The 26,127-nt window shown below is 37.5% G+C and overlaps 4 protein-coding genes across 5 annotated transcripts; all 4 read left to right on the forward strand.

The window, feature by feature from the left end:
* Positions 1-990: 990 nt before the first annotated feature.
* manba (mannosidase, beta A, lysosomal) lies at positions 991-12,201 on the forward strand. Its single transcript, XM_053501711.1, has 17 exons — positions 991-1,537; positions 3,118-3,212; positions 4,845-4,950; positions 5,079-5,249; positions 5,343-5,466; positions 6,462-6,631; positions 6,738-6,848; positions 6,919-7,070; positions 7,220-7,337; positions 7,422-7,508; positions 7,593-7,760; positions 9,047-9,265; positions 9,345-9,509; positions 9,607-9,751; positions 9,919-10,061; positions 10,209-10,466; positions 10,568-12,201. Exons 1-17 carry the CDS (start codon positions 1,322-1,324, stop codon positions 10,790-10,792), a joined length of 2,673 nt encoding a protein of 890 aa, XP_053357686.1. The 5' UTR covers positions 991-1,321; the 3' UTR covers positions 10,793-12,201.
* A 457-nt stretch (positions 12,202-12,658) lies between these two features.
* slc39a8 (solute carrier family 39 member 8) lies at positions 12,659-18,989 on the forward strand. Of its 2 annotated transcripts, none has more exons than XM_053502300.1 (8): positions 12,659-13,133; positions 13,351-13,408; positions 14,076-14,245; positions 14,447-14,569; positions 14,660-14,845; positions 17,713-17,917; positions 18,063-18,247; positions 18,354-18,989. In XM_053502300.1, exons 1-8 carry the CDS (start codon positions 12,981-12,983, stop codon positions 18,501-18,503), a joined length of 1,230 nt encoding a protein of 409 aa, XP_053358275.1. In that variant the 5' UTR covers positions 12,659-12,980; the 3' UTR covers positions 18,504-18,989. The 2 variants fall into 2 exon arrangements, with proteins under 2 accessions (XP_053358275.1, XP_053358274.1); XM_053502299.1 differs by having other exon boundaries at positions 12,662-13,133; positions 13,249-13,408.
* Positions 18,990-21,221: 2,232 nt separating this feature from the next.
* nat8 (N-acetyltransferase 8) lies at positions 21,222-22,951 on the forward strand. The gene is made up of 2 exons (XM_053501338.1): positions 21,222-21,287; positions 21,737-22,951. The coding sequence occupies exon 2, from the start codon at positions 21,740-21,742 to the stop codon at positions 22,406-22,408; it is 669 nt and encodes a 222-aa protein (XP_053357313.1). The 5' UTR covers positions 21,222-21,287; positions 21,737-21,739; the 3' UTR covers positions 22,409-22,951.
* Positions 22,952-23,093: 142 nt separating this feature from the next.
* LOC128528880 (probable N-acetyltransferase camello) lies at positions 23,094-25,269 on the forward strand. Its single transcript, XM_053502043.1, has 3 exons — positions 23,094-23,104; positions 23,346-23,358; positions 23,593-25,269. Exons 1-3 carry the CDS (start codon positions 23,094-23,096, stop codon positions 24,295-24,297), a joined length of 729 nt encoding a protein of 242 aa, XP_053358018.1. The 3' UTR covers positions 24,298-25,269.
* The last annotated feature ends 858 nt before the right edge of the window (positions 25,270-26,127 follow it).

The raw sequence follows: 26,127 nt of genomic DNA on the forward strand, positions 1-26,127 counted from the left end.
CAGTGGCAGTAGTCGGAAAAAAAAATACTTTTGGTTATTGTTATTAATAACCTAGATAATGTTTTCATGAATGGATGCACACAGAATACCTGAGGATTGGATTTTACTAAAGTGTGTAATTCTTAGACAAAACATTTACCAAAGTAACTTAATGACCACCTGCTAAATAGGTCTGACATGTTTTTAAGGAAACCAGCATTCTCCTTTTTAGCTATTTGAGCTACAGAAGCTCTTGTATTGGATCAGACTACACGGGCTAGGTGTTGCTCCCCATGTGCATTAATGTGGCATGGCCACCGTGACACTGTCACCACTTCACAGGTTTTCATTCATCGGATCACTTTTGGTATGTCCTGACTGCTGGAGGCCAGGAACATCCCCCAGTCCTCTAGCCGTCACAATTTGGCTCATCCCTATGTGCCTACAGATACAATGTATTGTGCTATTCTCACCTAGAAGTAGGTCAGATATTTTAGGCAGCAAGTCAACCTTGAATTTGATGTATTGGAAGCAGAAATAAATTGGCAAGCATAAGGATTTAGGTGACTTTGACAAGGGCTAAATTGTGAGGTCCCAGAGCAACTCCAAAACTGCAGCTCTTGTGGGATCTTCCAGGTCTGCAGTGGTAAGAAACGATCAAAAGTAGTGCAAGGATTTACAACCGGGAACTGGCAGGGTCATAGGCAGCCAAAGCTTACTGATGCACATGGGGAGCGAAGGCTGGTCCATATACTCTGATCCAATATGAGCTACTGTAGTCTTCATAGTAAGGTGTCAGAACACACAGGATTTGGATATTTAATTAAATTTCATTAAATTGTTTGGACAATAAATGTATGGCAAAACTGAAAATAACAATAAAAGAAAACAAACTATTTAAGTTTTGCCTACTTTTATTTGTATTTGCCCTATTTTAAATCCAGTTCCCTATTCTGCGTTATTTCAGCGCATCCACTACCTTCAAAAGGCTCCCAGACAACTAGCACGCGGATCAGAATTTGGTAATCAACATCAACGTTACCACACTCGCGCTTTTAAACGCTTATAAATTTTTTTGCACCGTCACCCTGATAGGCTGCGATTTTGCCTCCATTTATTTTATTTTTTTTAAAGAACAGTTTAAACAGATAAAAACTTTATTTATTTTTTTAAATATGCGCAGTCATTCACCTGTCTGTCAGCTGACTGCGCATGTGATTTTAAGTTTAACCGCGAACTTCCGGGTGTTTAAAGTGACGACAAATAAAAAAAAAAACAATCCTGCATTTACAATAATAAACATAAGTATCCGTGGTTAGCACTTTAGCATCAGTCATGAACGATGTGGAACAAGTCTGGACGTACTTTTTTGCTCTTCTGCGTTTTTATAACCTTTCCCGCTGTGTTTCTAAGCAACTCGGAGTCGCACAGTTCAGGAGTGTATGAGTTGGTTCTGGACGGGACATGGCACCTTCAGAACTCCAACGGTTCTGTGTCACTCAAGGCACAAGTACCCGGATGTGTGCATACAACACTGCAGCAACAGCAGCTCATTGAGGTAGGGATACACCAATAAGCCTACATTTACAGTATATACACACGTTTAGATTTTGTTTAAATGCTCATAGGTAGTTTAAAGTAGCTTGAAACATTGTGATCACCTGTCTAATATTGAGTTGGGTCCCCCCCCCCCCCTTTTGCCACCAAAACTGTAATGAACTGTTTGTTTTGACAGCTTTCTATAGGAACCAGAATTAAAATTTTCATGAATTTGTGCTACACTAGCTCTTCTATTGGATCATAGCTCTCCATGTTCATCAGAACCTTGGCCAACCATGTCCATTTCGCCGGTTCAACGGTTTTCCTTCCTTGGATCACTTATATATTGGATCAAATTAGAATTCTGTCCTTCTCACAGTAGCTACGTTTCCAATATCTCGTTACAATGGCTGGAAGTGAATGGGATATGTTAGACAGCAAGTAAACCTTTATTTCTGAAGTTGATATGTTGGAAGGAGAAAAAATGGGCAAGCATAATGATTTGAGAGCCAAATTATGATTTCAAGAAGACTGGGTCAGAGCATCTCCAAAACTGCAGATCTTATAAGGTGTTCCTGTTCTGCAGTGGTCAGGACAGACTAAAAGATAATCCAAGGGAGGAAAACCGGTGAACTGGTGACAGGGTCACCAGTGTGGCCTGAACTCACTGATACACATGGGGAATGATGGCTCGCCCGTGTAGTCTGATCCAATAGAAGAGCTACTGTAGCTCAAATTGTATGTAAAGCAAAGTCGAGAGATATATGATAAAATACTGCTCAAATGCAAGCAGAATGTACTGATTTCTAGCCTTGGTCTAATTTAGTAATGTGCAGTGATTGTCAGACTTCTGTCCAAACATTCCAGTCTTCTATGCTAGAAAGCATAGAAGTACGTAGAAAGATTATTTGTAAATTTAGAAACCAAGCATAAAACCCAAGACAAAAATCATTTACCAAGATGGGCACAGATAATCTCAACCGGAAAGTAAAGTAGCCTACACTGACAAATGTACCTTTATTCATTCATTCATTTATCTTTTATACCGCTTATCCTACTAGACCGCAAGGGTCAGACTGTCAATCCAGCGCAGGGCGCACTCACACACATGCAAACTATGGGAATTTGGAAACAGTAGACTTCTATGTAAATACTAGGTAAAAAAAAAATTGCCTCTTTAAATTGTGCAGTAATTATGTTCATGAAAGTAGGTCAAAGGAAATGACTCCTTTTTTTTAATGCCAAATTCATGCATCTAGGCCTCACACTTCACTACAGCTCCATGTCAGACACCAGCTGCTTTGTAACCATTAACATGTCCTCATTTAAGCATAATCTAAGTGATAATTAGTATTTGTCTTTTGCTAATGCAAATGGTTATGAAAAATATATAAAAAAAAAAATTCAGTGCTGTTTATTATATACACAATAAGTGTGTCGTGTCAAATGCCTTTATTCAGGAATGCTAAGAGAGTCTTTTTTAATGTACATTATTGTTGTAAAACCTACTGTCCCATAAATATAGTTGGTTCTATACAGACTGTTTTTTCTTTGTCTAGTGTGATGCTTAAGAAATATGTTACTTTAAATGCCCTGTAGGATCCCTACTATCGTTTTAATGACCTGGTCTACAGATGGATCTCGCTGGATAACTGGAAATACACCACTTCATTCTCTGTGCCTGACCATGTCAAGTATGTTATCCTACTACAGTTGAGCAAAAAAGTAATTAGTCAGCCACCAATACTCCCACTTAAAAAGATGAGAGAGGCCTGTAATTTCACCATAGGTATACCTCAACTATGAGAAACAAAATAATAAGAAAAAACAACAACAGAAAATAACATTATAGGTTTTTTAAAGAAGTTATTTGCAAATTATGGTGGAAAAAATAAGTATTTGGTCAATAACAAAATTTCATCTTAATACTTTGTTATATACCCTTTGTGGGCAATGACAGAGGTCAAACATTTTCTGTAAGTCTTTACAAGGTTTTCACGCACTATTGCTGGTATATTGGCCCATTCCTCCATGCAGATCTCCTCTAGAGCAGTCATGTTTTGGGGCTGTCGCTGGGCAACACAAACTTTCATCTTCCTCCAAAGATTTTGGGGTTGAGATCTGGAGACTGGCTAGGCCACCCCAGGACCTTAAAATGCTTCTTACGAAGCCACTCCTTTGTTGCCTGGGTGGTGTTTGCCATGTTTTATCTTCAATGCCCTTGCTGATGCAAGGAGGTTTTCACCCAAAATCTCACAATACATGGCCTCATTCATTATATCCTTTACACGGGTCAGTCGTCCTAGTCCTGTTGCTGGAAAACAGCCCCAACGGATGATGTTTCCACCCCCATGCTTCACAGTAGGTATGGTGTTCTTTGGATGCAACCTCAGCATTATTTTCCTCCAAGTTGAGTTTTTACCAAAAAGTTCTATTTGGTTTTATCTGACCATATGACATTCTCCCAAAAATCATTTTCTGGATTATCCAATTCTCTCTAGCAAACTTCAGACAGGCCTGGACATGTACTGGCTTAAGCAGGGGGACACGTCTGGAACTGGTTTCAGCTCTCTGCAGGTCATTCACTATGTCCCCCGTGTGGTTCTGGGATTTTTGCTCACAGTTCTTGTGATCTTTTTGACCTCACGGCGTGAGATCTTGTGTGGAGCCCCAGATCAAAGAAGGTTATCAGTGGTCTTGATTGTCTTCCATTTTTTAATAATTGCTCCCACAGTTTTCTTCACACCAAGCTGCTTACTTATTGCAGATTCGGTCTTTCCAGCCTGGTGCAGGTCTACAATTTTGTTTCTGGTGTCCTTTGACAGCTCTTTGGTCTTGGCCTTAGTGGAGTTTGGGGTGTGGTTGTTTGAGGTTGTGGACAGGTGTCTTTTATACTGATAACGAGTTCAAATAGATGCCATTAATACAGGTAACGAGTGGAGGACAGAGGAGCCTCTTAAAGAAGAAGTTACAGGTCTGTGAGATCCAGAAATCTTGCTTGTTTGTAGGTGACCAAATACTTATTTTACCAAGGAATTTACCAATTAATTCATTAAAAATCCTACAATGTGATTTTATGGATTTTATTTCCTTATTTTCTTTCTCATAGTTGAGGTATACTTATGATAATAATTACAGCCCTTTCTCATCTTTTTAAGTAGGAGAAACTTGCATAATTGGTGGCTGACTAAATACTTTTTTGCCCCACTGTATATCATTACCCAGCTATCAGGATTAGTTGAATACAAAACTACAAATTTGTTAAAGTCCGTTTGCTGTTGATCATATGAATAAGATTTTGTTTTTTTTACTGTGTGCTTTAAAAGAGGGAGCAGGAGAGCTGTTCTCATATTTGAAGGTGTGGACACAATCTCCACTGTATCTTTAAATGGAGTCATCATCGGAAAGACGGATAACATGTTCCGGAGATATGTATGTAAACAACTTAGACTCACATGATTCTCCCCAAACACTTGTTTTCATTTAAACTCTTCTGATGAGATATTTTTGAATACTTGTATACCAAACAAATGACTAAACAGTACAACATTTGTTCTCAGGACTTTGAGGTTGCAGGACTGCTTAAAGACATGAATGTTCTGCAAGTGTGGCTCAAATCAGCCGTGACCTATGCAGCAGAGCGAAGTCGAGCCCACAGTTCATACAAAGTCCCCCCAGAATGTCCTCCTGCTGTGCAGAAAGGAGAGTGTCATGTAAACTTTATTCGAAAGGTATTGTAAAAGGTGTTGTTTAAGGTTGGTTGGCTTTTGCTAATTCATATAACAAACAGTGACGTAACTGTAATAATTTTGTGTGTGTTTCAGGCACAGAGTTCATTTAGCTGGGATTGGGGACCATCTTTCCCCACTCTTGGCATCTGGAAGGGTGTTCGTCTACAGTCATTTAATACCCTTAGACTATTAAGCTTTACCACAAATTCAAAATATGGTAGGGTTTACAAAAATTGTTTTAGCTTTGACTTTGATTATTATTATTTTTTTTATCTGTACTACACTGCAAATTGAGAAATAGGGACCTTGAAATTATTAGTATGATGTGTAGATTGGACACAAGCATGTTTAATCAAAGTGTTGTTTGTTCTAAATCTGAGACATTACAAGCTGACGGGGTTAATATTTCAATGTCCATAAACATTATTAGCACAGGCACAAAACTAGGAAGTCATTCTAGCAGTACAAAATAGGGAACCAGAAATCACACAGAAACATGGTTCAGAGAAACATTAATAAATGAGACTTTTCCTTGAGACAATGAAACACAAGGGCCTAAATAGACAAACCAATCTTTCACTAAACATCATTAGAGGGATCTACTTCAGGGCTGGAATGAGCATGACCATGAGCATGACCATGTTAGTAGCATTTATCATATACAGTATGAATGGCAAACAGGATGGATTTTATTCAAGAAAGCACTGACCTTGCTTTAACTGGTAGCCTTTTTGGATAAATTCCAAAATTAAGGAATTCATCTGTTGGTCATGAATTATCATGCCATATAATTCAACAACTCGTCCTTGAGATATTGTGCCATAATATGAGAAGCTTGTATGGACACATGGAAGGTTGGATGGCCAGTTCAGGGCAAACAAAGAGGCATGTGCAGAGAGGGAGAGTGTGTGACAGACAGATTTTGTTTGGCAAACTTGCTTTTTAAGGTTGTCAAGCCAAAAACTTTTAGATTTTTGATTAACAAATACTGCCTTCTCTGTTCATTTAGAACTTGCATTCACTGGCCTACTTGTTCATCTACTTTTCCAAATTAATCTTATCTAATGTATTACATCATGCACATAAAGGTCAAGCTCTTCAGTTAATATGTTAACTAAATTAAAATATGGCTATGGGGAAAATGTAATTTTATTGACCCTTTTGGCAGTTATGTTATTGCAACATCCCTCTTATCCCTCTTTCTCTCTCCAGACTCTATCTTGTCATGCTGGACTGTGGAAATAGAGTTGTTCTTTGATGTTACTGCAACCTCAGTAGGTGTTGTCCATGTGTCCATGCCACAATTAAAGTCTGAGGCGAAATTTTTTCTTTCTCTCGCACATGAACAAAGCAACACATCTGTACTTTTTCAGATCAACCAGGTATACAGAAACTTTATTTTAATTAAACTCATGTCAGATGCAACATCAGATCATATTGTGTAAATTTTAATTATGTCACTAAAATGTCATGCAAATCTGTCTGAAGAGTGTCACAGTTGATTTGTGGTGGCCCTACGGATATGGACGACAACCGCTGAAGAATCTTTTAATAGATATCAACATGGAGGGTGGAGAGACGATTCATGCAGAGAGACTGGTAAAAAGGTCATAAACTGTATTTTTTTCCCAATTTAATTTCTTTCACTCATTTTGGTTTTTGGGTACAGGTTGGTTTTCGTACTGTGGAGTTGGTACAGGAAACTATTCCTGATTCTCCTGGCCTTAGCTTCTACTTCCGTATCAATGGGCAACCCATTTTCCTGAAGGGCTCAAACTGGATCCCAGCTCATGCCTTCCAGGACCAGATTACTGCGGTCAAGTGAGATATATATTTTTTTTTTTTTACTTTTATAATCAGTTTTCCTCAAGAATACACTTTTCTTTCCCTATGATGATCTTCTTAGCAGATATATTCCTGGCTAAGGTACACATTCTAACCTTCTGTTTGTTCATTTCCTTGTTTGTTAGTTTGACTCAACTGCTCGTGTCTGCACAGATGGCACACATGAATGTTTTGAGAGTTTGGGGAGGTGGAATCTATGAACAAGATCTCTTCTATATTCTATGCGATCAGCTAGGCATCTTGGTACTCATTCTTGTATTAGGGTATAAATCGACTCTACACACTTCTTCCTCCTTATTTCAGATTTGTTTCTGTATCTTGTTTCAGGTTTGGCAAGACTTCATGTTTGCATGCGCGTTATATCCTACAGACCAAGATTTTATTGAGTCGCTGCGAGAGGAGGTCATTCAGCAGGTAGAGGCACACTCATAAAATAAATGCACCGGTCCTTAAACCTTCAAATTTGAACAATTAATGAGCTCACATGGTGTTGCTCAGGTAAGACGGCTGAAATCGCACCCATCCGTGATCATCTGGAGTGGAAACAACGAGAACGAGGCGGCCATAGCAGCCAATTGGTTTTTTATTCCTCCTGACGAGAAGCCACGCTATGTAAAGGACTACATTCAACTATATGTAAAGAATATCAAAGAGATTGTACTGCAGGTGAGAGGAACTAACTAAAGTATGAATGATTCTTAATTTATTTATTCTAAACCAGTTTTCTTAATATGAAAGCCCACAAAAATAAAAGTATAATTTTGAGAAGAATGAAAAATGATTTTTTTGTATGTGTGTGCAAGGGGCCTAAGAGTTGTACACAGACTATAAGCTCTATGTGAGTGTATTATGAATGCAGAAATAGCACTTTTCTGCATGATAAGCAGTTTGAAAAGACGTAGTTGCTTCATGGGTTTTACACTTTCCAGTTGGTGTCTGTTGTACGATATGGGAAAGCTGGCTAAATTAGTAAGAAAATGAAGAAAAAAAAATTCAGAAAACCAGTAATATACTATAATTATAATACTAAGTAATATTAAAATAACATTTTATTTTGTCAGTGATTATTGATAATCATAGAAACAGATGATCTTGTGTCAAGAACAACAAATAACGATAGGTAGCATGTTTAATTAATAAAATGCAATTTTCTAGGTATTTTCCTACTTCTTTTATCAAGTGACCTATGAGGACACCTCCATTGTTTTTCTCTGGGGCTTATAGAAAGCATTATACTCGATATAAACATTGTCAGACTTAGTGGTTAGAAATGTTTCTCACACCTCCTGGGTTGTGGGTTTGAATCTGTGTGTGTGTGATCCTGTTACCAGTTTGCTGGTATGGCTGCCTAGTTTTTCTTTTTTTTTCTTTCATTTTTTCAGGGTTAGTTTATCCATCAGGCATCTCTCCCGATCACATAATGGGTAGCAAGTTATCTTTTTTGAACTGCTGCTCATGCACCATCATGAGGTGGCTTAACGCACTTGGAGGAAATCTCTATCCACCCACTTTTACATGCATGATCTCACAGATGCCCATGGTTGGCTAATATCGCTGTGATTGACAGGGGAGAGAGAGTATGTGGGGTCAGGGGTAGCTCAGTGGTTAAGGCATTGGACTACGGTTCGGAAGATCCCAGGCCCTTAACCCTCAACTGCTCAGATGTGTAATGAGATAAAAATGTAAGTCGCTCTGGATAAGAGCGTCTGCCAAATGACTAAATGTATGTAACTCCTCCCTCCCTAATAGTATGGCCAATTTTGCTCGCATTTACTACCAGCCATGACTAGCTGTAGCATCATCAGGAATTAAACTTGCGATCTCGTGAACGCTTTTTTTGTTCTCTTACTGCACCACTATAGTCAATAGACTGGGAATTGATTCCTCTTTCACTGTTTTGTATTGGATTCACTGGAGAATTCCTTAGTAAGTGCTGTGTCTTTTCATTTTAGGAGGACAGCACAAGACCGTTCCTGGTGTCTAGCCCAACCAATGGTGTGGAGTCTGAGAAAGAAGGCTGGGTGGCCCAGGACCCCTACGACACTCATTATGGAGACGTTCACTTCTACAGCTATAATACTGACTGTTGGGACTGGAAGACGTTTCCCCGCACACGCTTCGCCTCCGAGTACGGCTTTCAGTCCTGGCCCTCGATGTCCACCATCAGTAAGGTAGAGCTTCTGGATACACATGTGCCTACACTAAATGCTTATGCATGCATCTACTCTGTTAATGTATATGTTATAACAGGTGTCAGTAAATACAGACTGGGATTTCAACAGCGAGTTTTCACGACATCGACAGCACCATGAATCTGGAAATGTGCAGATTCTTCAGCAAGCATCACTGCATTATGTTCTTCCCAACAACACAGACCTCAGCCAAAGATACCGAGACACTATATATATTTCCCAGGTGACAATACAAGCCAAAATATTGCATCTATTTCAGTATCAGCGACAAACTACAGAAGCAAAACAATATACACAAACATTATGTTTGGTCTGTGCAGGTCATGCAGGCACAGTGTGTAAAAGTGGAGACAGAATTTTACCGCCGCAGTCGGAGTGACATTGTTATGGGTGAAGGTCACACCATGGGTAGCCTCTACTGGCAGCTAAATGACATTTGGCAGGCGCCCTCCTGGTCATCTATAGGTCAGTGTGGCAACATGCACCACAGCCAGCAGAGTTATATAGATTATAAGTATAACAATTACAAATACTGTACATATTTATAAGATAATAGCACAGTATTTTTGTATGCATGTTTATATGTTACAGAATTGTGTGTGTGTGTGTGTGTGTGTGTGCATGCTTTTTAGAGTTTGGTGGAAAATGGAAAATACTGCACTATTTGGCTGTCCATTTTTTCAGTCCTCTGATATCAGTGGGGGTTGAAGAAGATGAGGACTTGCTGATCTATGCAGTTTCTGATAGGAACACAGATAGTGTGCTACGAGTTACTGTAAGAGCACTCTTTTTTTCTTTTTTTTTTATCTTTGGTTACAAACCAAATGTAAATTGCAAATAATTAACCAAATTTTTAACACTATATATATATTTTTATCTTTTCTCTCTTGAATCTCGGTGTGTCCGTGTTGGCTGCCTGAAGGTGAAATTATACCAGTGGAGCAGTTTAACTCCACAGTGTTCTCTGGAGTCTGATCAGACAATAGTAAAAGGGGGTGGGGTCACAAAGGTGTTTCAGTCTCCAGTCTCCACGGTGCTAAAGCGTTGTGGAAATTGCACCAGGAAATCATGTGTTGTCACCTTTGTCCTCAGTGGCCCAGAAGGTGTAACGAGTCCTTCCAACCATCTGTTCCTCAGCTCACCAAAAGATGCTGAGGGCCTCCAGAAACCCAACATCACGGTGAGAGTCACATTGTTCTAGTCACACTCATTGTCAAAATGATACTCGTTTGGAGTTAGATTATTTACACATCTTTATTCATGCATTATCTGTGTGTACAGTTCACCGTGGAGGATACAGGGAGAAAAATCATGGTGAATCTCTATTGCTCATCACCTGCACTGTTTGTGTGGCTGGATGTGGAAGACATTCCTGGCTTCTTTGATGATAATGGTTTCTTAATGATATCTAAAAAATACACTGTTTACTTTACAAAATGGGGCACCACTACTATTCAGGAATTCACCACCAAGCTGCACATTACTTCACTTCGAGACATCTACTGAGTGTTTGTTGTGTTGTGTTGTGTTGTGTTGGTGTGAGTGACCACACACATATCACTCACTCACTTATCGTCTACTGTATTATAACTGCTTTATCCTGTATTCAGGGTCGCGGGGGGCTTGGAACCTATCCCAGGAGACTTGGGGAGCGAGGCGGGGTACACCCTGAACAGGGGGTAGACACATATGCAGTATTAAATTACCACTGTTTATTTTGATTGCATTGATTCTGTCCTGAGAATACTGTGGATTTCCCTCTTTCTAAAAATATTGCACTATAAAATAAAAACTTTTCGATAAAATTGTTCTATAACAGAGGGTATGGAGGTGTGATGGTTGGCACTATGACCTTGTACCTCTAGGGACAAGGGTTTGATACTTGAATTTTTTGTGTTTTTTGATTATCTGTTTTGTTATGCTTAGTTTTCAATAAAAATATCAAAGCACATAAGATGGCTTTAAAAAATAGTTTTTAAAGGGCTGTAATAATTGTTTATTTCTTATCAAATATTTTATTTCAAAGATTTGTGACTTTACATGTCAGAAATAAATATGATGCACACACAAAAGCCATCAGAATGAAACATCCATTAATTAACCTGGTCATTTAGTACATTCAGGTCATCAGCTGACTTAATTTTGTTGTCCAGACCTAACCAACTTAAACAACCCCAGATCATAGCATTGAGGCTTGTACAGTGGCCACTATGCATGATGTGAAAATCTTATTATGATGCACCAGTTACTCTGCAATAGGGTCAATCTGGACTGATCAGACCACATGACCTTTACCTTCTAAGTAACTGAAACCTGTTTTTTCCTCACTAACAAGTGTTTTTCTTATGATCAGTTCTCATTACACTGCAAGTATGAAAATGTTCTTACCTTCATTACTAAACATAGCAGTGATTTCTACTGCTGATATTTTTTACCATGCAACTTTACCAAGCGATACCCATTCATGATTTTTTTTTTCCTGACCACATTTTTCCTATGAAATTGACGGTTCTTGGAAGGAGAGTTCTTCAACCAATTTAAATATTTTAAAATCTCTTTAGTTGTTTCTGTTACTTAATAAGATGAAACCTAGTTTAAATCCTTAGAAAAGGTGACATTTTTTGGCAGTACAGTTGTTTTAGTTAAATTTAATTTTTGGGTTTAAAATATGCATTTAAAAAAAAATTGTTAATTCATACAGAATTGTGTGAAGTGCGTAAACAATCAGGCAATCGTCATCTTTTAGAAACTGCTGCCTAACTCTACTTTGATTAAAAAGTGTTTGGTGCCAATTTTGGAAAAACTTCCTAGCAGGCATGTTTCTTTTTTAATTTTTATAACGATTCAAGAAGTATGCACTTTGGGATGAATATATACTGTGTATATACAGTATATATATATATATATATATATATATATATTCTAATTTTCTGAGATGCTGTATCTGTAAGTCATTAGCATTAAACATTAAAAGCAATAAACACTTGAAATATATCAGTCTGTGTGTAATAAATCTATATAATATATGAGTTTCACGTTGTAAATTGAATTACTCAAATGAGTTAACTTTTTCGATGATATGCTAATTCATTGAGATGTGTGTGTGTTGCTTTTATCGTGGTGGCATAAACATGATTGTCATGTTACACCATTTGTTTCCATTAAATAAATACTTCAGTCATTGTTAAAACATTTAAAGTTCATTATTATTTTAAATAATAGTTGAAGAATAGATCTGTAAAGTATTTCGAAGCCCGGGGAAGACCTGCAAACCCTGCGAGTCCAGTAGAGTTGACTCATTCACTCTGTCAGCACGGAGCATGTTACATGAGAGAGAGGTATGTCTATGCTACAGTGTAACAAAGAGTCCTTTGACATAGCTGAGCCGAAATCTAGCAACCGCTATGCAGATTTACCGGCGTACAGGAGGAGAGTCGCGCGGCCACGAGGTGCTGATCTTTGAACGGCTCTTCATGCGGGAAGCGCAGGAGGTGGAAACATCATTTTATCGACTTTGTTCAGACTACCTGAGAGATAAAAACACTGCTTGAGTTCATGGAATGATACCAGACTGCCTGGTCTTATTTACACGCAGAACTGCTGGATTTAGGTTATTATTTATATATATTTTTTAACTTAACTACAGCTGAGGGGTTGCGACACTATACAAACGGATACCAGATAAACCAGGAACATGGGCGAACGATTTCTTTTGGATGTTTTGACTTTCTACGGTGATAACAGTTCACTGTCGACTACAAACTTTGAAAACTTTCTAACCCTCCTGACCTCCCGCCGAGCGCCAGCATCAGTAGACAGCGCGGAGAATCCCTTCAGGCATGCTGAGGTACAGTAAAGCTGCTCATTACTTTATGCTTTCTTTTTATTTTTTTCAATATACAACTTTAATCACTTTTTTTAAAAAGAAGAAACTGTTTGACTGATTGTACAAACTTGTGCAGTGTTTGTCTGCCTCAGATCTTCTGGATGCTTTTGTGCTCTCTAATGCATCTAAGCTGACTGTGGATCAACTTCAGCTCATATGCCCTGCTGTTCTTACCCAGGTTCTGCTCCCTTCCTGCCCTTACATGCCCGCATCGACTATAACCATCGACCCTCAAGGTGAGCGCATACAAAACCAGCTCTTATTTCATGTTTCCCAGGAGACACTTTTTAATTTAACTTAATTTTTTTTTAACCAACATACAGTATAGATGTCCCTATGTCCTTTACTTCTCTTTGGCCACCACCTGAGCATTATTACATGGGTAAATCTGGTCACTTCGAGCATCCCCCCCACCCCCCCTTTATTTTTAGTAGTTTAATCCTAGATGTCTTTAATAATTCTTTTTCGAATACTTCCTTATGCATTATTCCTGTCTCTCATAAGCTAACAAATAAGAAATTTTATCCCGTTTTTAAATAATTTGAATGATTTCAGATCGATTATGCTCAGATCGAAATGTTGGTGTATATTACATTAAAGCAGTGTCTATCACATTTTTCACACGCGATATCAACCGGACGGTGAAATTTCCATCACCTTCTCAGCGCTCACTAAATAGAGAAACCCTCTCTGACCTGTAACCTGTTACCAATTCATATGGAGATTTCCAAATCTCTAGCCAATTTTTGTTAAGGAGAGTGTAGACTGAAGCGTTGCTTTACTGCCAACATGGTCATTTAATGTTACTTTATTCTTCACCAGACTTCAGTGAAGTCCCAAGTTATGATTCCAATCTCTCTTTTTAGATCATGTCTCTAATCTGTATCTGTCTGTGTTTTTCAGTTTGGGGCTATAGTTTTTTGGCTGTTACACTAATTAACTTGGCTTCTCTACTGGGATTGCTCTTAGTTCCCTTGACTAAGAAATCCTACTTCCCAAAAGTGCTCACGTACTTCATCGGGGTGGCAATAGGAACATTATTCTCCAATGCTGTATTGCAACTTATCCCTGAGGTAAGAAGGAAGCAGGAAATAGTAAAATGATAATCAAAGATTAATCAGAGGGTAAACGATCAGTTACAATAAAACAGCCCAGACAGAGAGTGTGTCAACTAAAGAAAAAGAATTGAGTTAATAAAAATCAATCCAAACCGTCATGCTTTATTTGATAACCTGAACATTCCTACCTTTTTTTTTTTTTTTTTAAATAAACAGGCTCTTGGATTTGACCCGAAAGTTGATAACTACATATCAAATGCGATAGGGATTTTTGGAGGTTTCTACCTCCTGTACTTTACTGAAAGAATTTTAAAATTAGCACTGAAAGCAGATCATGAGGTGAGATTTCAACTACATTTGAGTTCAAAACCTGATTATTGAAGAAAAAGTACATTATCACCAGCACCTTCTGTTTCTACCTTTATGCAGCACTGCCACAACCATTTCCCGTCACTGCAGGCTAATGATGTAACCATCACAAACTTCAGCAATGACATTGTCATAACAAACATGACAAGTGACATCATCACAAATAATGTGGCCAACCATGAGGTCCGACCAAACAGCCCCAGTGAGAAACCAAGCCAGCCAACCATGAACGCACCCAATGAACAGGTACCACTGTTAGCTTATACGCATGCTTAACTTTACTCTTAACAAGTATTTGATTTTTGACAAGCTCCTCATTTCCTCATAAGCACTCATGGCTCAGAATATACTACACTGAGTTTTTGATTCTAGCAAACAATATATGTTTGTTTGTTTTTTTCCTCCACGTACTTTATCTTATGGTCTACAAAGCTGGTCTGTGGTGTATTGATACATCAGTTTGGTGTTATCAAAATAATGGATCAGTGAATAATGTTATAATAATTTTATATTTTGCTTTGCGTCATTTCTTGTGTCATAACCCTATGGTAAATATTACAAACCATAAAAACTTTTTTAAAGTCTTTAAAAAAGTCTTTCATACATATAAAATTGATCTTAAAGTATCTTACTGTGAAAACAGAAAAAACAGTAATAAAGAATAGCTAGTGAAAAGATATTTTATATCTTTAGGCAAAATAAAAATAAGACTAGTTAAATGCTATAAGGAAATATTTAAGTAGATTTTAAAAAGCAGACATAGACAGAGTTATTTTGTTATATACATAGTTTATTATTATCATTTTGTTCTAGATAGTTGGTCAATAAAAAGGCTGCTTCACCACTTTCAAGTTTCATATGTGGAATGTGGAGGCGGCTAGCATCAAATAATTTCAAGAATTTGGAGTATCCCTGAAAATATGATAAATTATGTTCCAGATTGCACCTTGAGATTATTGAAATTTGTAAGTTAAAAGGAGTGCTGAAGCAGCTTTAGTTTTTATGCACTAAAAAAAACTATACTATGTTATACTAGTCAGCTCTAAAGCAAACAGGCAGTGAAGTAAAAGTATACTTGGTTTAATTAATATTCTTCCTGCTGCATTGTATGTATCTTATAGCTGCAGATAGAGTCTTATCTGTGCTATATTGCAGTTTTTAAAGGTTACAATAATGTGCAGGTTTAAAAGCTCCAAAATCACCACTAAGATTTCTAACCTCAGCATTTTTCTGTACCATTGATGTAGTATGTGTTTAGTATATCTTTGTATCTTCCTTCATTGGCAATTCCATTCAATTCCATCTTGACTTCTTTTACTATTAAAAATGCAATTTATCCACCCAACAGGTTGCAAGACATGTTATCATCTTATCGAACATATTGACATCTGGAATTACTGATATCTGTAGATGTTTATTATGTTCTCAGCAATGGAAATTGATTTCAAACATTTTAATAATCTACAGTATAACAATGTCAACATGAAAAGAAAAAAAACTGGTCAAAGTACAGAGCGCTGTGACATACCTGAATTAATATCATTCTTATCTGAGTCATGCTGATCTATATAGATATATCTATTTAATTGAAAGACAGCATTTTGATAATCTGTTATGTACAGTATACAGCCATACGTTCGTGGGAATTGGACCATCATGCCCATATGTGATTCTTACCTGAACTGTTGCAGCCAAGTTGTATAGAATGTCTTTGTTTCATGTAGCATTAGTTTCCATTTAGAGATAAGAGGCCCAAATCTGTTCCAGCATGATAATGGCCCTGTAACCAAAGCTAGGCAAACTTCACAATAGCAACAAGTACTGTATAAGTTTTCTTTCCCCACATAACATGATAATTATGGCATAGTGGTTAGCACTGTACCCTCGCACCTGCATGATCAAGGGTTTGATTCTCACCACAGCTCTGTTGAAATGATTGAAGACTGAATTCAAATTTTATTTGCCATGTACACAACTATACACAATATGATATGCAGTGAAATGCCTGATCATTTAGTATTCTGCTTAGATTATATGGATTATTCATCATACAAATCTGTATGTACTTTAAAAACAATAACCTTTAGAATATAGATATTAATATAAAACTATGGTTTATGTTACAGCTATAACTACTGTCAGTTAAACCATACCTTATGATTTGAAAATATGGCAACAGAATGGTCCAAATCCAAATCATTTTTATTTAAAAGTCACTGAGCTGTAAGGAGTACTAGACTTTTTAAAGTATTTCTCTATAAATGGAATATAGTTATAGTCGGGTCCATAAGTATTTGACAAAGTATTTTATAAAGGATTTTTTCTTAGCCATCTACTACAATGTATTTGTCCAGTATTAACTATGTAGAAATACAGCACTTTGTATATGAACATACACTTTTAACACTCTATTGGGAGTTATTGCATGGGTACATTATACATCCCCTGTACAGTCCTGCCCCCTCTCCAAGCCATTTCCACATGTTTGGGCCATTTAAGAGTTCCTGTGAGGCCAGTGTTTCAGACGTGAAAAAGAAAGTCCGTTCATGGCTCCGGCATACTGAGAAACATTTCTACTCTGATGGCACCCAAGCAATAGTAAAAGGCTGGGATAAGTGTATTAGTACAGCAGGGGATTATGTAGGGAAATAAAGGTAAGTTTTTACTCTCATAACTGTGTTCTGTTATTCTGTACAATCAAAAGTCCCAGGTTCACTTGAAAGACCCTTGTATATCATTATTTTTACTTGTATATTAATGAATGACCAATTTGATTCAAATTAATAATTATACAAGGCGTATTAGTCAAATAATCATTGGTCGGTTTAGGATTTTGAATCTTTTTGATTTATACACATTCACATTTCATACAAACTTCCATAATTTGTTTCGACTGTGTAGAGCTGCTTTGCGAAAATAACAATTGTTAAGCTATAGCTATTATAGCTATACAAATGTAAAAAAATTGTAGATTGTTTTTGAAATTTTACTAATGTTAAGAAGTATGCTTGTATGTTTTCCCATGGTATTATTTCCTGTAGAAATCAATGTTATTAATACCTTAAAGTTAGTTTTGTTCTACAGTATATCATTTTACAATTATGTGTGTTTAGGAGTCAGGCAATCTAGTGGGATGTCGCTGGCTGAGAGGGCAAACAGTTTCAAATATAAAAACAGTGGCTTGGATGATCACTCTGAGTGATGGATTGCATAATTTTATAGATGGACTGGCCATTGGAGCCTCCTTCACTGTCTCCCTTCTAACTGGCTTCAGTACCTCTATAGCCATTGTCTGTGAGGAGTTTCCTCATGAACTAGGTAAGATGGAAGTCTTCAGATAGTAAAAAGTATCATTAATTTGGGTGGGTTAAGTTTAGCAAATGATAAATATTGTGTCCAACTGGCGTAGTTACCCTGTCTTTCTCTATTTCTCTCTCTCTACACTCTTGTTGTCTGTCTCTAGGTGACTTTGTGATTCTCTTGAACTCTGGTATGAGCGTCCCTCAGGCTGTGTTTTTTAACCTTCTCTCTGCTATGTGCTGTTATTTGGGCTTGGTTCTGGGCATCTTGCTGGGCAGCAACTTTGCTCCAAATCCCATTTTTGCCATTGCTGGTGGAATGTTTCTTTACATTGCCCTGGCAGACATGGTAAGGCAAATACACCATCACATCTTAAAATAAACCGAATAATGGGTAACAGGTTCCTATAATACTATGTTGTTGTGTTTTTCTTTTACCTTGTGGCTGATTTTAGTTTCCAGAGATGAATGAAATAATGAGTACACATTCCAGAGGCCGCAGAGAGAAGATCGTATTCTTTCTGTTTCAAAATGGTGGCCTGCTAACCGGCTTTTCCATTATCCTCCTCATCACCATGTTTGCCGGAGACATCAATCTGGGATAAACGGAATTTGAAGAATGCGAAGGGCTAAGGAGAACAATGAATATATTCTTTGTTTAACACAATAATATATCTCTGGTAACATTGTACTACTAGGAAAAAAAGGAAATTATAGATTATTTTAGTGTAATTCATCTCAGCACAGGGCCATCAACACAAAGATTCTCCTGTTTGTTGCCACCCCTTTGAAAAGTTTTCTTCACTGTCACTAGGTCTACAGACTTGGCTTGTGGGTACCTAAACAATATAAACTACTTTGGCAACTCTTCCAGGGAGTTCTTTCCAGTGACAGAGAGCAGAGACAGGCCACTGTTTTAATATGAATGGGCTACTGTGTAAATCTCAACATGGCAACTGTATTCAATCCTTGTTGGTTGGTTAAAGATGCTAAGCAAAAAATGTTTGGGCAATGGAATTTTTACACTCACACATGTCTACAAAGGGGAATGCTGTAAAAAAAAAAAAACTCTTTGGCACATTTTTTCTTTTTTTTTTTTCTTCCCCAAATGTTTCTCACATGAAATCTTTAAACTTAAATATATTTGTGCAACAACTATATTACCGGTGCAATCACATGCAACCAAAAGCTCCTAATAATAGGAGACCAGTCTGTCTTCATTTTGGAGAAATATTGATCCACTCTTCTTTGCTGAATTGCTTTAATTCTGTCCCATGGTTGGGCTTTCATGAACCACAGGATCTCGGGGCTGAAATCAGTACACTGACCAAGTCACTTTGAAAATCTTGTTTTGTTTGAATTGCTCAAAAGTGAACCTGCTTTTGTGCTTTGGATTGTTGTCTTGCTGTTTGCATGCTGCTCGCTGAGACCTTAGTCAACTTCACATTACTGAAAAGGTTCTATTTAAATGATGCTTAGATGCAAAAACTGGCAGTAATCAAGATTGAATTTGTCTAATTTTATTTCAGCATATTTATTAAAATATTGTCAAATAGTTGAGTAATTAACAGGGGAATTGATTTTTGTTGTTACATGCAGGGTCATTTATTGTTTCTATTAATAAATGATTGTTTAAAAATTGTGTTTTGTGGTTATCTAGTTTGTATTTGTCTTATACTAATTTTGTTAGAAAGCAAAAATAGAAGTAGCTACTTTTTCGCAGCTCACAGGGCACTTTGCTTCTTTATACAGAATATGCATGCACATAAGCTAGAGCAACCTGAAGTGCATGCATTATTTACTATAGCTTTTCCAAACTACCCTGAGATAAAACTTTCAAACACAGATTCAAAATCTGTTTATGGAACATGGGGATTTTGCCCCCTTTCATGTACATTGGAGTATTTTTCGTGTACTTGGAGTAGTGCCAAGATGGCTTCAGAGTGGACTTTGACTAGGCCCCTTTCTCCTGTTTTCTAAAGGTGAAGCAGCTCAATGAAATGATGAAATATACAAGATAACATTTCGAACATGGATTTGAAAATACTTGATAATAACAAAGGTGTAAATATAGAGAGACTATACAGTATATATATATACACACATACTAATCATCCAATAACATGGCAGCTGCTTAGTACATTTAGCATGATCAAGACAATTTGCTGAAGTTTAAACTGAGCGTTTGAATAGGATGGATGGATGGATAGAAGATGGAATAGAAGGATGATTTAGATGATTTTGAGCTGGTCTGAGAATTTCCCAAACTGCTGATCTATTGGGATTTTCATGCAGAATCATCCTAGGGTTTAAAAAAAAATTATAGCAGTTCTCTGGACAAAAAGGTCTTGTTGATGTCTGAGGTTAGAGGAGAATTGCCAGACTGGTTCAAGCTGATCTTGTTACAACTGAGGCATGGCGAACATCATCTCTGAACACATCTAACCATGAGGCAGATGGGCTACAGAAGCAGAAGGCCACGTCTGGTGCCATTCCCATCAGCTAAGAAGAGGAAACTGAGACTATAATTAGTATGGTATCTCCAAAATTGGTGCCTGGTCCGATGAGTTTTGATTTCCGATGCAAAACGTCAAGTGGTAAGGTCATAATCTGGCATAAATAACATGAAAACATAGAGCCATCATGCCTTGTATGTAATTATGGGGACTTTGTGCTCCTCCTTACCATTTAAGCATAATTTATGTATTAAAAAGTTACCAGATCTCAATCCAATAGAGCACCTTTGGGATGAGGAGAAATGGGAGACTCACATCATGTCATATTCTCTAAGAAAGATTTTTGGCAACTTGTTGAATCTATGCCACAAATAATTAAGGCAGTTCTGAAGGCAAAAAGGGGTCCAGCTAAGTACTAGCATGGTGTACGTATGAAGTGACTTTTATGTGTGTTTTCAGGCTATGGATGTCATTATGTGCCTGAAATCTGCAGGACTGCTTTCTGTTTTTTTCTATGACCAAAAAAATGAAAATAATAATAAAATTAATATGCTCATTTTGAGAGTTCTAGATTTTTTGCGAAATTTTACATATTCTGGTAGTGGTAAAATTTACATGATATAAAATGAACGATAAGTTTCTTTTTACCCGAAGAGAAGAGAAAATGTGTCCAGAACTTTTGACTGATAGTATGTATTTTTATTTGGTGACACATTTATTATTATTATTATTATTATTATTATTATTATGCACATGCATTTTATTAGGTCTAACTAGCTCTTTATTATTAATATTAATATTTTCTTTTAATAAACCTTTTTGGTGAAAAGAAGACCTTTAATTTGACAGGCATTCTCAGTGTGTTGGAGAGCACTAAAGCTCGGATTATTAGTTTGGAGAAGAAGAGGAAGAGCTGGATCGCGCTAGTGAGAGGTTAGTGCAACCCAAAGCAACATGCATTCAGATATTTGAGGAGGGTCAGTCAGCTGACTGTGTACACTTAATGCCACTGTAAACCATGTCTAACTAATCCTACTGAGGACACAAACCCAGGATAGGCGATTTTTAAGAAGCATTATCCTGGCTAGTCGGATGAAAATGAAATTTAAAATCACCCTCATGTAAACTTTATTTATTTTTCGTAAAGCCCCTGATTTCATGTTCGCGGTTGAAACTATTAAATCAATAAATAGTGCCTTTGTGACCTTTTTCTTCCCCTTCGTGTCCTCAGTCGGCCGTTAATACGAACCCGTGACCTCCATAAACACCAGTGCAGTTTGTTGTGAATACACTAATCCTGTCGGTTACCAGTTTCCTGTTTACGGCTCTGTGGCTTCCTACTTTGGATTTCAGAGTGTAATTAGTGTGTATTTGGTTTGAAGGCCATGGCAGAATTGCAGATTCGTCGCTATGAGGACAGCGATGAGGAAGAAGTGAAGGAGATCTTTACACTTGGAATGTCCGAGCACTTGCCGTCCTCGTGCACGCACGTGCTGAAACAGCCTCACATCCAGATGCTGCTTGCGTGTGTGTTCTGCGCTCTGCTGGCCAGCTCCAAGTCCATCCTGCTGCCCGTCCTGGCGGTCGCGCTTCTGCTGGCTGCAGGGCGCCAGGGAATCAGTCACATGTTCTCCAGCTACATCGAGGACTCCATGCACAAAGACCTCAACCATATCCGCAAAACGTATATGGAGGGGGCCAACTCCTGCTTTTGGGTGGCCGAGTGGAAGGGTCGTGTGGTGGGCACGGTGGCGTGCCTTCCTGCCGAGCGGAATGCCGGATGCCTGGAGCTTAAGCGCATGTCAGTGAGGCAGTCTCACCGCAGGCTGGGCATCGCCAAAGCTCTGTGCGACACTGTGGCCGAATTCGCCCGGCTGCGGGGCTTTCCAGCTGTGGTGCTGTATACTTCAGTGGTTCAGACAGATGCTCAAAAGCTATATGAAAATGTGGGTTATGAGAAGGTCAGAGAGTTTGCTATCCCAGAGTTTGTTGCCAAGATCACCAACTTTACTTTATTAGAATACAGGATTGACCTGCAGGAGCCTGGAAACTAAATGAGTATATAATTCTGTTAATGATTTCCTTTTTTTTTTTTTTTTTTACTGGCTCACTTATTCTGTTCATGTATTTCAGTTACACTAGTGACTTCTGTAAATGTTTGAATTTGGACGGGTTGTGGAAGATTTTTTTTTCTTTTCGAAAATGCATTTCTGATATAAAATGATTGATTAAATTGATTAATTGATTTAACTTCTGCGCTCTAATAAATCAGTGTCCAACAATTAATTATAAAATCAAAATATTTAAAATTTGATGCAAAATATCCTGAGATGCATATCTCAAAGATATTCATGTACAACAGCCAGTGTTTTACCTCATATTGCACTGTTTTACCTCATATTGCATATTCATTCTATTCAAACACATTTCTAAGTAATTCCTGATTGTTTTGTAGCCTTACTGCAATTCAGACGAGGGGCTTGCCACCAGACACAGTCTGTTATTCTGTTAGGTAAACTAGCTGGCTTCGGTGCATACAGCAAGAAAACATTTTATCCATTCATAGTATGTGATTTTAAAAATCAGTAAAAAACAGTTTTAAAAACAGTATTGCTAGTTCTGTCTTAATCTTCATGTAATTATTGCACTGACTCAAAGCATGCAGTCAAACATGTTGCTTGTAATTAAAAGCTTTTTTCAGAAAAAAAACCCTTTGTTTGTGAATGTGTTATTGTAGATATGGCCTTGAAGTAGCTGTTTCATTTAATAAGGCCTTTGGTTGCAGAAGAATCCAGGTCCCACAGTAAAGTAGCAGTATTTGCTTGATATAGAAAAAAAAGGATCATGTGATAAAATCCAGGAAGTTTTCAGTTTTTTACCCACACAGCAGCTGTGCAGGACATTTTTCAGCTGATGCACAAGATTTGTTTCTCAGTTATTGTTTAAAAATTGTGTTCAAAGATTGCGTTCAACCTTACTGTTCAACTGAAGAAACTGTGTAAGGGTAAGATTTTTTTACCCATACTGTACAGCATTTAGATTATTCAAAGTATAATTGTCGCTCAGGGCTTGTATGGACCATTCCACAAAAATGAATACAGGTTACTCAGGTAATACTGCTCCTCTGTTTTCAAAGCGCTCCATACAGTTTGTTTAGCACCGTTCAGTACTATCTGAAGATAATTTGCATGCCTGATATTATATGTGAATGCAGCTATGTCTATCCATTCTTCCTCAGATGTGGTATCAGATCCGGGAGTATCAGGATTCGGACTACTCTTCTGTGCGGGAGTTGTATTCTACAAGCTTTCGAGAACATGAAGGAGCTGTGTGTGTCCTAACTCTCAAACAGCGCTGGGTTCAGATTGCACTGCTCGGATTCTCAATACTTTTCCTCTTCCTGTCTGGCTCCCTCCTGGCAACCGTACTATGTCTGAGCGGAGTTCTGCTGGCTGGCAGGTTTGCTGTGTTCTGTCTTTTTGAACAAGGGGTACAACTCGGGCTCAGAGAAGACCTGCAAGACATTCGAGCATCCTACATGCACCCAGGTCAAATCAGTTGCTTTTGGGTAGCAGAGTCTAAGGGTTCCTTACTGGGAACAGTGGGAATATTACCGTGTGTGACAGAGCCTGGAGCATGGGAGCTGAAACGCATTTCAGTACGAAAGGGTTTTCGGCAGCGAGGCCTCGCCAAAGCTCTTTGTCTGACCACGCTGGAGTTTGCCGCCAGAAACAAAGTAGAGAGGGTGGTGTTGTTCACCTCTCTGGTGCAGTCCGATGCTCATAGACTCTACCACAGCCTGGGATTTCATAAGGAGGAGGAGTTTTTTTGGCCATCACTTTGTGCCAAGCTCATTAACTTCCTTGTGTTTAAATATGCATACAATGTTAAGTCTGATTATTATAAATATTGTAAGGCTAAAAATGAACAGGTAAAAGTGTAAAAGAAGTCATTTCAAAGTAATGATTGAGGTAAAATTGAATTCTGTGAACACTTTTTTTTGTGTAAAGTTAGAACATACAAGATACAGTAAAGTGTTTTTTGCTGGTTTAATCATATTGATTATGATGACTCAGTAAAGCATGATTAATAGTTTTATTTTTTTTTAGACCATTATAAGTCTACTAGTTATTTTTTATCATTAAATATCTAAAAATACATATATCTAAGTATTTCTTACGTATATTTTTCATATATAGTCCTATATATTTTTTTTTCCTATATAGTTATAGTGACTTTCACTATTTCCTTGGAAGATGTCAATCTTTAATAATGCATAGAAGAGAAAATCTGCTAAAAAGTTTCAAAAAGGATGGATTGTTGGTCACTGAACAACTGGACCTCTCTGGAGACAGATAGCTAGGATTCTTGAAATGCCTTGGTGAGCTGTTGTTCTTAAAGACACTAAAGGAAAGTCATTTAATTATAATGTACTGTATTAATAGCTTAATATGTACTTCTTGCACATCTGTGTAAATCAAAATATTACTTAAATACAGTATAACACTGTTTTTTTTTTAATGTCCTGACCACTGATGTTAAATATATAGACATGTCCTAGTGCCAGACTCCACAGCACACCACCAGAGGTCATGATGGAGCCACACCCTGGGGGGGCCAAAGCCACCCTAGAGGGACAACATAAACCCAAAACCTAGGAGCTTTTTATTGTTAATGACTTTAAAGTTATGGCTGGTTGGTGTATAAATTCAGGCACATACATTTTGGAACAAAGCTATGTGTTTTTTTTTTGTTTTTTTTTTTGGTCTCTTTATACCACCACAATGAACGTGACAATGTGAATTAAAATGTTTAACATCAAGTAAAGTATTTGTCATAAATGTGGCCTTAACTATTCAGTAATTACAGCCGTTTTCTTTGCCCACATCCTTACCCCACCCCCACATACACACATACAGTGGTGTGAAAAACTATTTGCCCCTTCCTGATTTCTTATTCTTTTGCATGTTTGTCACACAAAATGTTTCTGATTATCAAACACATTTTGAAAAAAAAATTGTTTGTTACATTTTTAGATATTTATTTATAAAATTATATATGATTAAAAATCAATTAGCCTACTGATTGTTTGAGCTACATATGTAATACCAATTGTACTATAAACCAGTCTATTATTGCTACTAATTACAACAATTAGATTTGCAAAAACATTTTAAATATTAATTTCAATAGCTTCTTGATTATATTATGAACCAACTGAAAATAACACCCTTGCCTCTATATGCCATGCGATATTGATGAAGTACTTCATGCTAAAGGAACCCTGACCAAGTACTGAGTGCCTCAATAGACACATTTTTCAGAAGTTGGACATTTTTATGTTGTAAAAAAAAGTTATTTAGACACGTGATAGTCGTCTGAGTGGTATTAGTAGCTATGTGGAAGCCCCCGAGTGAAGGACACGACTAAATTAGTGTGAAAATCGGGGGAAAAATACAAAATAAAATAAAAATAAATCAATTCTATTTTGAGATATTGTTTTCTCATAAGCTTAAAGCTATAATCACTCACTCACTCATTCATCGCCTATTCTGCTTTATCCTGTATACTAATCTGCATGTCTTTAGACTGTGGGAGGAAACCGGAGTACCTGAAGGAAACCCACCAAACACGGGGAGAACATACAAACTCCGTGAATACAGACCCCAAGGTGGGAATAGAACCCTGACCCTGGAGGTGCGAGACAACAGTGCTTAAACAGTAAGCATCAAAATTGAAACAAAAAGGCTTAAAATGTTTTACTATTTCACTT

This window comes from Clarias gariepinus, chromosome 8 (genome assembly GCF_024256425.1).
Source record: "Clarias gariepinus isolate MV-2021 ecotype Netherlands chromosome 8, CGAR_prim_01v2, whole genome shotgun sequence".
Taxonomy (NCBI): domain Eukaryota; kingdom Metazoa; phylum Chordata; class Actinopteri; order Siluriformes; family Clariidae; genus Clarias; species Clarias gariepinus.

What these genes read in the sequence shown, in the direction of transcription:
- slc39a8 (XM_053502299.1), top strand. Translation starts at nt 12,981, where the DNA reads ATGGGCGAACGATTTCTTTTGGATGTTTTGACTTTCTACGGTGATAAC. An exon ending in CACTGAAAGCAGATCATGAG is followed by an intron (nt 14,570 to 14,659) that starts GTGAGATTTCAA and finishes ACCTTTATGCAG; the next exon opens with CACTGCCACAACCATTTCCC. An exon ending in TGAACGCACCCAATGAACAG is followed by an intron (nt 14,846 to 17,712) that starts GTACCACTGTTA and finishes ATGTGTGTTTAG; the next exon opens with GAGTCAGGCAATCTAGTGGG.
- manba (XM_053501711.1), top strand. Translation starts at nt 1,322, where the DNA reads ATGTGGAACAAGTCTGGACGTACTTTTTTGCTCTTCTGCGTTTTTATA. An exon ending in GAGAGGAGGTCATTCAGCAG is followed by an intron (nt 7,509 to 7,592) that starts GTAGAGGCACAC and finishes GGTGTTGCTCAG; the next exon opens with GTAAGACGGCTGAAATCGCA. An exon ending in GCCCTCCTGGTCATCTATAG is followed by an intron (nt 9,752 to 9,918) that starts GTCAGTGTGGCA and finishes CATGCTTTTTAG; the next exon opens with AGTTTGGTGGAAAATGGAAA.
- nat8 (XM_053501338.1), top strand. Translation starts at nt 21,740, where the DNA reads ATGGCAGAATTGCAGATTCGTCGCTATGAGGACAGCGATGAGGAAGAA.